Source organism: Dermacentor variabilis, chromosome 9 (assembly GCF_050947875.1).
Source record: "Dermacentor variabilis isolate Ectoservices chromosome 9, ASM5094787v1, whole genome shotgun sequence".
Classification (NCBI taxonomy): Eukaryota; Metazoa; Arthropoda; class Arachnida; order Ixodida; family Ixodidae; genus Dermacentor; species Dermacentor variabilis.
Window position 1 is genome coordinate 32,347,208 of NC_134576.1, and position 11,825 is coordinate 32,359,032.

At 45.2% G+C, this 11,825-nt stretch overlaps 1 protein-coding gene across 1 annotated transcript in view; it reads left to right on the plus strand.

Annotated features, from left to right (window-relative positions):
- Apt1 (Acyl-protein thioesterase 1) overlaps nt 1-7,066 on the plus strand; it is a 43,340-nt gene extending 36,274 nt beyond the window's left edge. Inside the window, exon 7 of the mRNA XM_075704110.1 lies at nt 6,714-7,066. Within this exon, the coding sequence (XP_075560225.1) occupies nt 6,714-6,764 (51 nt within the window). The 3' untranslated portion in view covers nt 6,765-7,066. The remainder of the gene's footprint in view (nt 1-6,713) is intronic.
- Nucleotides 7,067-11,825: the final 4,759 nt, after the last annotated feature.

Consider the following 11,825-nt stretch of genomic DNA (forward strand, 5'->3'; position numbering starts at 1 on the left):
TGGCCCTCTAAATGGGTGGCGATCCTTTTTTGTAGCATGAAGCTCATCCTCTTGTTTTCACCACTAGTGTGTGCAGACCAGATAAATGCTAAAATGTCATCCAGCCGCACAGTTCCCATGCTCCAACACATACTCACGACCTTGAGTTTAAACCCGGCCGTACAAGTTGTGTACTGGCCCATCGTAGCTTATGCAACAGGTGCCCAAGAAAGTTCCGCAAAACACAAACAGGAGCAGCGATGGAATGGTGGCGAATTTAATTTGTTGCTTTGTTGGCACATTGCTGCACTTGCATGGTGTTATAAGCAAAGATTTTTTTTTTTTTTTTTTGCATTCGACAGATGGTGCTCTGCCACAGAAAGGTGTGATATTTAAGTTGTGACCCATGTTGTTTGCGCTCACGTCGGCGACTTTTTAGCATGGTTGTTAAACTGTATTTAGACTTTTTGCAGCGTTGTTTGAGGTATAACAGCATGATTTTACGTTATTGCTATCGTCAATAGCACCAGCAATCGTACCGAAATTAAGTGAATAGATATTACACACCAACTTTTGAAGTGGGGTACCCCCCTCCCCCACACACACACACTCACTCACTAAAAAAGTATTTTCTCAAGACAAAAGTGGGGGGTGGGTTCATTTTGCAAGTGGATTCCTTACATGAGTAAATGCAGTATTTTAACTTTTCATAACTTCTTGTTCATAGAACACCGTGTATTTTAAAACCTCAATATAATGAAGTGCTTATGCACGACTTCAACATAAAATTTCATAGCCACCGCAAAGGAATGCCAACGTAATAAAGGGAAACTGATAGAATTGTTGAATTGCATGCTGCTGCTTACAAACACACCTCTAGAATTGTGCGTCACATGACAGAGAGTGGCTGCAGAAGCGGAGCATTGTACCTTCAAGACCTTCTCGCCATCGTGTTCCTTATGAAGTAAGTCCAAGTGCAATAAGATCCTATCACGCCCCTCGCTCTATATGCTGTGGGTGCAAGGGGAAAAAACATGCGAGGGTGTTGAGAAGGATGGTGGCTTGATGCACGCTTGTCTTCCACGCAAGCAAGGGAGAAAGGCGGGTGGGGTGGGGGGAAGCGACAGGTGAGCGCAATCCCCTCCTCTAGCCTGGTCATGGCTTCATGTATGTGCGCTGTCACCCCACATGTTTAGTGCTGACACATCGAAGCGAGAGGCCAACAAAGCGTTCACTGCCCTTCTGCCTGCGCTCTTCGTGATAGTGTCATCCCACTGCAGGCAACAATATCAGTTGTGGGCACGGAGTGGATGCGAAACTGTTGCAGGCTTCGCTTCGTACTGCCGATGTGAAGATATCATCAAAACAGCATGAAACCGTATCTTTCATCACCAACTCTTGGTCAACAGAATTAAATATTTTTCTTGTTGAAATTTTTGCTTCCTATTGGGCCCAATCATTCCAAAAAAATTTCATCCCCTTCAGTGTAAGAAAAAGTCTGTCAGCTACTGTACTTTGTTGCATAAAAGGTCAAACTTTAGTGTAGTGAAATTTTATACTACGAAGTAAAGTACCGATTTTACGGACTGTTATACAGTCGAAACCCGTGATAACAAAATCCTGCGACAGCAAAATTCACGCGACAACTAAAATCTTCGCAACAATTCTTCGTATCCTCGGTGAACGCCGATAATATTCAATGCATTTCGTACTTCTCAGGTACCCCGAATTTCCCAACGCCAACGAGCTGGCGCACGGACGCGCGCAAGGACTCGCGCACCGCAGCGATTGTGGCGAGCGAAGTGGTGGGAAGGGAGGGGAGCACCGAGACCCGCTGCTCACCTTCAACGAAATAACAACGCATTATCAGCTGTCGAGGAGAACCTTCCTGCTCCCCCACGCTAAACCCACTAGACCACAGTCATCAATATTCAGAATGCTTCAGACAGGGTAGTTCCCCTCGGGAGGCAGACTGAGCCGTTATTCACCAGAAGCAGAGCCGCAATGTCCGGATTGTGGCGAATCGTACTGCTCGCTAGCGCACATGCTCTGGCAACGCTCCGCGTTAAGCGGCACAGTGTTCACTAAAGAAGAAGACTAGGTGGACGCCCTGCGAAGCGACGACGACCAGACCCAGCTCCGGGCTGTCCAGAGGGCTCACGAAAGGGCGGAGGCTCATGGGCTTCCCGTCACAACGTGGTTGCGGCCCGCGACCCCTGCCGACCACTAAACCAAGAGTGGGTGGGGAGGGGTTCCTCAGGACCCAATAAAGTTATTTCCTCCTCCTCGTACCTCTCGACAATGAAATGTCGCTGTACCAGAATCCTGCAACAACTAAATTTGCTGGAACGTAACCCTGCATTTACTACTTGTGCAAGGCTAGCAGGCTCCAAAATGTACACAGATGCGATTGCTTTGCACTGAAATTCCATAAAATGCCACCACTTTACACTTGCATGGGTGCTGCCATTCTTGTTTACGATAACAACCTAGCACCGAAAGCGATAGCACATGCTGTAAATATGTCATGGCCACCATCTTGTTTGTTGATCACCCATTTGAAGCGGCGCACAAGTTGCTATCAACACATGACAACGATTTTCGCACCCCTAGGGCAGTGCGTAATGCAGCAAAAACAAGGAAATCAATGTCCAACCGACAGAATTGTTTGTGGCGCTTGAGGTGGCGGTCTCAGCATAGAGTGCCACACACTGGGCCGTGATTGAGCAGTCCAGGAGTACACATCCCTTGCTTCAAGAACGCTGGTTTTGACGCTACCCGACAGGCATCGCGTGCGGACGCGATGCCAGACGTAGATTTGCGTGAAGGCGCTGTAATCTCGATCGATTGCTTTCAGGTATACAAGATACAATCACTTCTGCGCTCGTCAACGCCTACGGGCAGCAGCTTACGCTGGAGAAATGCTACTGCATGCGTGGAGCGCTGTTGCTCTGCATTTGGTGCCGAGCTGCGCAAAATCTCGCAGAAGTGATAGTGTCTCTGGAAGCAATGGACCAAGAATACTGCTCCACGGCAGTGCTGCCACTGCTGATCGATGCATGTGGCACACTTTGTAGTGTGGGCAATATAGCTGTGTATCCTCGAGCACAGCTTGCCAAAGCAGGCTAACAAAATTTTGACAGCAAAGTTTCATTCTGTGTTGCATTACCTATCTGTGCTGTCTCATTTCTCAACAATGAAATTCTCATGAAACTGAATTTTTTCATGTTCCCCGCCAATTTCTTTATTACGAGGTTCAACTATATAGAGGATTAACTGTATTTGTATGCTTGTACTAGATCTAGTCGTGAGAGTGTTAGCCAGTGACACACTCAGCCATCACAGTGGATGTAGGACATCCTTTCCACTACAGGAGTTGAATAGTACCTCATTCTTCTACGTATAGCCAACCACCACATATCACCCAGACCCCCAGTTACGATGCTTTGGAAAAAAAAAGCAAAAAGAAAAGAAGCGCACACACATAACCTGCAGAAATAACTGCCAACGAAAGTGCTAGAAATTTTGCGACAACGGTCTCTGTTTGCAGATGTACGACTTGTCTGCATTGTATCTTTGACCAACAGCTCTGTTCCCTGCTTATTTGACGACACCAATAATCTTCGGCTTCTGCTGCACTGTAAAGGACTGCCGTCAAGCGCGAGTTAGTTTGCTGGCGCAGCTTACGCTGTTTGCTAAAGCACAAAATGTCTACCTGAAAAGAGAAGGAGAATGGGAGAAGGGATCTTCAGTATTCGGGAGCAGGCGATGGAGTGGGTTCTGTTTTCCAGGTGATAACAAAATTTTTCATGGCAGAGAACTTTGTTTTGAAATATGGCTTCATGGCAATGAATGCCGCACTGCTATGAATTTTTTGTGTGTTGCAACCGTATGACACGGACATACAGTGAAGCCATAGAAAGTTTTTATTGCAATTAGCTTTCTTTTGGAGCTTCACCCAGTTTGCAGACTCAAGGCTTCTCAAGTGGATAGCTACCCCTTTTCGAGCCCTTGTCTTCCTAAAAAAAAAAACAGATTTGTGGACAGAATAAAGTGTTGATTTAATTGATTGATATTAAAAAAAACTAATTGACGCCAATTTATGTCATGGGTATGTGCCATTCTTCACTGACAGAAAGAATCTTTTTAAAGATTTGCAGGTGCTGGACTGAATCGAACACTTGCCATATATATTCAGACAACATTGTCTACATAGTCATTCAGATATTCAGTGTGGAATTTGTGGTGCCGCTAGATAGGGCAGCATCTCAGAGAAGTTTTTCGAAGCGACATCAGGATGCCTTAGAATGTGCAGTTATAAAACAAGGTGCACCAAGGAAGAAGAAACATGTTCCTGTAAAGCTAGGGACACAATAGAAAGTGTTTTATTAGAATGTGAAGATATCTATGCTGCTGTCAGTTTAGGCTCCTCTGGCCTCCTTGAAGCCCTTGGGTTCAGGGATAACAGGGGCAAGTAAACATGTCCACAATAGAGATTAGTAAGAGCCAATTGGACGTTTCGTGGCAGAAAAGCAGGGAGACCACAAACAACGGAGGCGAAAAAAAAACTAAATTCGCAGTAGTGTTTCAGAAAGTGTGATGCTGGGAATTCTTTGTAACAAAAAAGAAAAAGAAAGGGAGAAGAAGAAAAATAAGATAGGTTTGACAATTAGGAAAAATAAGAAAAAGAGCTTGATGATGCAACCCACTGGCCCGTTTCAAAGGGGGCGCTCGTAGCGTGCGTCTATCCATCCAGCCAGCGAGAGAGAAGGCCAGCTGCAGTACACACGCCATGATTCATTTAAGCAGTGGCAATACGGTGCATTGCTACATTGCTTCAGTGATAATTGCTAATCGCATTAATGTTGACAGTCATCCCTAGATGATTTCTGCCAGGATTCTTTCATTATTATTCACATTAGCTTTCCTGTTTACCTAGATCTGGAAAATTGGCTTGCCAGGTCGCAAATGATGCTTGGGTGCGTCCGTATTCCTGTACAGAGACTCGCATAGAAGAAGCTGTGTTCCTAGACATTGATTCGAACAGCCTCATATCTGTGCCACGCAGGCACAGAAAATGACATGAACTTGCTAATTCCTTAAGTTTTAACGTCATTTGCGTGATGCCTCACGAACGAACCTATTGTCATTCACCTTAATGTCATTCGTTGCATAAAGCATTCACCAGAACTCATTCAACTGATAAATGCATACTCTCATTGCCATACCTTGTGCACTGCAGTAGCATTGAAATATTTCAACCGGCTGCTGTCATGTAAAAAGAAATGTAAATAACGGTCAGCCACATTGCTTTTGTCAGGACTTGTACTCGGCAAACTTCCTTGGGTCAGCGTTGCAACAGCTATGGTCCCTAGACGACAGCTTTGACTGGGCAAGCGCCATTTTGATTTTAGGCTTCGGATTTGAAATGCAATGGCAGATGTTGCTAAGGTCGGTTGCAACGTTGGAAAAGACGGCAACAAGCTCAAGTGAACAGCACCATTGTATGCTTATTGTTATATTTCACTGTTAATAAATGTGTATTAAGCTTAGAAATGCCTTTTTGTGTTGTAATTACTGCCCCTAAATTGCCCATTTTAAAAGCTGCTGTCATCATCGCGTGGCAGCTCTGCTGAAAAATTGGCGTTAGGGGCCTGCTTTATCAAGTTAGAGGGACTGACAACTGGCCAGAATGTGTTGTGAGATGTTGATGGAAATGAAATGACCACGATTTATAGTGATAAGACTCCAGTGCGCTGTTCGCAATTTAAGTAGAAGTTATAGTATTAAATTGGCCAAAGTCTCAAAAACCAGTAAATGTCGCGGCCTAGCGGCGAAATCTTGGTGTTACGAATGTACTAGTACATGCAGTTACTCTACGTGAGTTGGCTGTTATTAAGTAAAGCATGCTTATCGCTTAAAATTACTGTTTCTATATTATTAGACACTTTCACTTTATTCTGTGCGTATTACGACGTAAAGAAAGCGCATGCTAACGAGCGGCATGCATGTCCGCTCGTTATGCATGGTGGCACACATGCTGTTGTACGCACACAATTTGTTAGTAAGTAGCCAGAGTTGTGTGGTCTCCCTGTGAGGTACAAAATGCTATCGGTTTGTTGTGCCCTAAATGGCTGCCATTACTACAATATTGGCACACGTGTGGTTACGGCAGCATGCTGAACTGTGTATCACGTGTATAAGCGTTGTTTTGCTTTCGGAAACCGAACTTGGCGTGGCTTAAAAACACTCTTGACTGGTTAATGACCAAAGCAATTTGACAGGAAACCACGGAAAGACATAGCTATTATTGTAAAAATTATTTGACACATTGGAAAGCATGAATCACAGGTACATTGGCTTGGTAAACAAACTAATACTTTCTCACAACTACGGCTGCACTTGTCTTCCTCCCCCCAATGCTGGCATATAATCGCCATCGCGCTAACCTATCACTGTTTTCAGCATGCTTCCAATGAAAGACTACATCCTCACTGAAGATCAAAAAAAATTCTGATAAAATGTTCCACAGCATATTCCACGTTACCACTTCATGATTAGAAACTCTGACTGGTAAGCTTTCCATTGTACTAAAACAAATGGTTACCATGAAAACTGCTTATCAGTCCTTTTAATGTCATTTTCTGAGCCTGTGTGGCACAGGTATCAGTCCATACGTACGCATTTCCCTAAAACATGTTTTCTTACATCTCTTCCATTTCCCTTTGCTGCAGGAGACGCAAGACGTTGCTGCTTACTTACAGTCAAGGCTGCCGCCCATCTAGTAGGTCTAAGTCTGAAAGCACAGAGTGAGGAAGACCTGTGTCTGCACGGCAGAGTTTGCGAAGAGAAGTGCTTCCGGCTTGCATCGCAACATCTGCCTCGTGTCTGAGCACAGTTCTCTTTCTTTTTTCTTTTTTTCCTGTTTATAAGTTCTGTTCATTCCAAGCTCTCTCTCTCTCTCCCGGTACGAGTGCTTTGAGAAAAAAAAGTATAGACGGCGCTTTCAAGCGTACACTGCACCTAGTTTTTTGCCAGATAGGCTTGGTGAGAGGAAGAATAAAAAAGAAAGAGGCGTTGTGATGGCCTTCTGGGTGATGTTTCATATGCTTTGAATCATGTCATGATGAGCAAGTGTGCCACAGCCCTGTGCTGCTGGAGTCTCGCCAACCGACATACCAGCAGGTGCACAACCATTGTCCGCATGGCATCTGAGGGTTCACCAGCCACTCCTGAAGAGACATCTCCATCGCAGTCATCTGCAGTCGCGCACAAATAAATGCAGAGTATCCTCTTCAGACCAATCTAGCCCATGTGGGTGTGCTTTGTAGCTTTGTGCTACAGTCGGCTCGATGTCAATTTTTCCCTCATCAGGGTGTCTACCAACCGGAAATACCGGGAGTTCTCAGGGATTTTGAGTAGTCTGGAAAATTCAGAGAAGACTCAGGGAATTTGTGCCTCTTATCAGGGAAAATTACCTGTAATTTTATTGAAAGGGTCAGAAGTCACGGTAATGCTGGCTCGAGTAACAGACGAATTGTAATGAATCGGCTTTGACACCCTGTCAGCTGGAAGAGTTGCCAGTCCAGCGTACAGTCAACGACCGACTTTCCGAATGCCTGATAATTTGCACAGCTTCGCGGCACCACCAAGCACCCCATATAGTCAATGTATCAGAATGTCTGAAATTTCGGACGCAAGAACCCTTCGCCGACTGATTTTCCGGCGCTTTTTGCCGTGACCGCAGGTCCGAAAGGGCATTAATCAAAGCCACCACCGCTGCCGTTTTGATTACCTCGCCGCCTCGAACTGGCGCTCTCGCATGCAGATCCGCTGGCACCCGTACCCACTACTGCGGCACCGCTAGACCTAACTCCTTCTACGTTCGCTGTTAAGGTTCTTGACATTGGTTGCCGTGTTTTTCATTGAAAGGATTCGCTGCTGTCAGCAACGCCACCGACTCCGCCTTTGTGGTCCTCGTGATTGGCTTAGAAACTTGGAAAGCACGGTGCGTGGCATAATGCCGGTTCCCGAGAGTCAGCTTCGCCTCTGTACACAAATGTTACTTGGTGAAGCAAATGCAAAAGTATTGCAGTGAAGCATAACAAACATGGCAAGGGGGGCTATTGTTACGGGACACAGTCTATATTCCTTAATTGTACATGCGTGCACCCAGTATCTCCTGTCACAGTATGAGCACTGATATGCCTAATACGTGTACCGGCAGGCCTTCAGAGCGTTTTCGAATGTGCCTGGGGTTGTTTGAGGCCTTAAGGGTAGTAAATGACATGCATTTATTTTTTCCAACTGGCCGATTTTTTGGACGTTTTCGCGGCCCCTAGGGAGTTCGAAAAATCGGACGTGTACTGTGCAACTGACCAAGAAGATGCTTCAAATGGTCCGTGGGGCGAACGAGTGGCGGAAGGAGTACAAGAACTAAAAGGACCTACGCATTGATGAATGAAAGGGAAAGGAAGCACGCTGCCGCTATTTTGAAGGAGCTTGAGCTCAACAAAGTGTTGGCTGATGCCGAGATGCAGGTGTCCCTCATCCAAACCGAAACAAATTCTTTAAAGCAATGAAACACAACACTGAGGTGTTGTGCGCAGTTTGAGAGTATCAAGACAATTGAGGTTGACTTACAAGCTGTTAAGAGAGAATCTCAATTGGGACAAAGTTTGGGCCTCATGCCACTGAGCTTGCTATCAGTTGATAGAAATAGCTCATATTCGAAAATATTTGCTTCTGTATGCATCTCCTTTTTATTTGTATTTGAGAATGTCCGACTCCATTTGCAATTTTTTTCGAAGACAATTTATTTGCTGTGCATTTTACTAACCCCTCCCTCTCTTCTTAAATGACATAAACACTACTCCTTAGTATTCAAACTGGAATAAGTCGGTCTTTTTTTTTCATTTGTTTTTCATATGCTTTACTAGAGAGTGACAGCATCAGGCGACATGGTTTCAGCCCGTCTTGACATAAAACATAGTCCATCGCTCAGGGAATTTTGCAAAGGCACTCGGGGGGGAAAACCTGGAAAGCTCAGGGAATTTGAAATGTCAACTTGGTAGACACCCTGCTCATGAAACTTCCTCCACTTTGTGGCCTTTGGCGGAGAACTGATTTAATTGCCATATTCAGTGTCCCAGTGCTTTGAGTTGTCGAATAATTCGCTCTGATACTGCGATTTACTAGCCTCCTGGTTAACTCAGATGGTAGAGCGACTGCCCTGGAAAGGCGTTGCTCCTAGGTTCGATCCTCAAACCGAGAAAAGCTTTTCTTCAACTACAACGCTTTGTTTCTGGGTTACCCATGTGGAAGGTGTCAGTGTTTTGACTCTGCATGCACAGTTAGTGTTGCTGCTGGTGCAGAACAACAAAAAGCCAAGCAAAGGTTGTCATGAACTAACTTCGGCTACAATGAACGAAATGAATAGTAGTGCGATGGCATCTTGACAAGCTGAGGAAGGGGTGCCTCCATGACATGCTATGCAACGCAACCAATCTCTGCAGCACAGCACTTTGATTTCTTCCCACTGTCTTATTTTTTTGGCTTGCGGATCAGTTGATGCCTGCAAACACTGCACAGTAGTCATTTTAAAATGAATCTTTCTTTGCCTACCATTGCATAGTTCTGCCTCAGTCAGTCGGTAGCTGGTCATGTTCTCCCAGAGTAAATTTGCATTCACTTTTTAAAAAAATGAAGTGCGTCCCACAGCGGGATTTGAACCTCAGCCTCTCGGTGCAACAGCCCGATGTTGGAGCACCATTAAGCCACAACTTATTTTATTTTTCATGGTATATATTTTGAATATAAAGCATACATGCGTAAGGTATTTAGATAGGGGGCAAAACAGCCATAGCCATGTCTACAAGCACAAATAAACACTTCAGAATACAATTATTACAGTTAACAGTTATCTAAAAGGGAGGCAGAAGGATACACTTCTCCCCAATGTCTCGTACGTATGCGTACAAGACATTGGGGTGAAGTGTATCCTTCAGCCTTGTGGCCAGCACCGCAATCGTCACTAGGGTAGTCGACAATCATGGGACCGAAATAAATGCGCAGTCAGTTTCGAGAGTGAGCGCTGCGGAGGCAGAGGAACTAGCGATAGCATTGGCCATCACGTTGAGGGGGCACTGGGAGTGCGTCACAGTTCTGACGGACTCTTGGATGTGTGCAGAAATTCTTCCAGGGCCGAAATTTCCTGCGCCGCACATCGCATTCAGAGTCAAGCACACCAGCTCACATTATACATAAAAATTCTGTGGACTCTGGAGCACGAGTCTTTAGGCGGCAATCGGCAGGCATGCGCCTACGCCAGAACGCATTCACACCAGGAGCCGTGAGAGGGACACACCGAGCAGTTCCACCCCGAGCCGATACCATTAATTTACACTCATCCAGCGACACCTTCCACAAAGAACTCCTCCATCACCTTATAATGCACTGACACAAGAGGAAGCCGTAATATGGTGGAAGCACATCCACACTTGAGTCTACCATGCCATACACACAGTGCTGTGTTCCTATATATGCCAACACTGCGATCAATGCACAATGCTTTACCACATGGTATGGGTTGTGCGAGCACGCCAGAGCTCACACTCATAATGCACATCACCACTCAGCAATCGGAGCCAGCGTTGTCCAGCTCCGACTCGATGGACCAGTGTAACCTGGTCAACTGAGCGAGAAGTGCAGCTAAGGCCACTGGACACCTGGACTGAGGGGACCACCCACTGCACAGCGAAAGAGCTACCTACACTCGTGGGCTCTTTTGTATAAAGTTTATTCTCTCAACAATGGGTACCAGTCTGCTTCGAAGTCTCTTTGGCCATGAAACTGCCAGTCAAGGGCATGTGACATGGTCTTCTGTCCCTCGCGTCGATGTTGTACAAATGCAGAAGCATTGTGGAGGGAGGTCTATGCCTCCAAGAATAAAAATTTGCAGCAAATTCATTCTTTGGAGATGATTGGTGACAATGCAATCTCCAATTTTTACTGTGATCGGCGTGTAATTGGTGACATGTTTTATATGTTACGAAGATTATTGCAGGGTTTGTACACCTCCGAAACTTTCAAATTTGGAAAAAGATATTCAGGGGCCTCTAAAACTTCTTGAAAAATATGAAGATCCCATGCACTGTGGCAATCGATTAAGCAAAGCTTTCGGTATTTTTGTTTTATATATATGATGATATTTTGTGGTGATGCTGACGGCCTTTTGTGATGTGATGTGAAATGTTTCCGTGCATGCACCACCTTCATTGTCTACGTAGTACACAGCATCTATACTTCTTTGCTGTCTTTGCTCGAGGCGTTGTGCGCCTTTGTTCGTAGCGTGCGGGAGCATTAGGTCTGTCATTCCCCCACAGTGTAAATTCCAAATACAGTGCAAAAAATACACGCGAAGAAGACACGGCAGATGCGGACGAGCGTTCGTTCACGTCTTTCATGTCTTGTTTTTGTGTATGTATTTCTTGCGCTGTATTTGTAATTTACAATGTTAGACAAGCTAGCCCAACAGACCGCCCTTCTGAAGTATATTCCCTCGCACGGCACATCGCATCATGGCTGCTGGACAGTCGCTTGCATATTGTCATCCTGACTCTGCAGTGCTTTAATGCAGCTTTGCGTCTGCACGCTCTGCGTCAGTTGTTCGAATAGACAAACCTTGTACCGAGCTTATTTTTCGGAAATAGCAGAAACGTGCCACACCATACCTTGAATTAAAATGTTTACACTTTCTCCCCAACTGTTGCCATATCTATAGAGTAGCGCTTTATTTTATTATTATGATTATTGAAGAGACCCCATACAAAGCACGTTTTCTAATG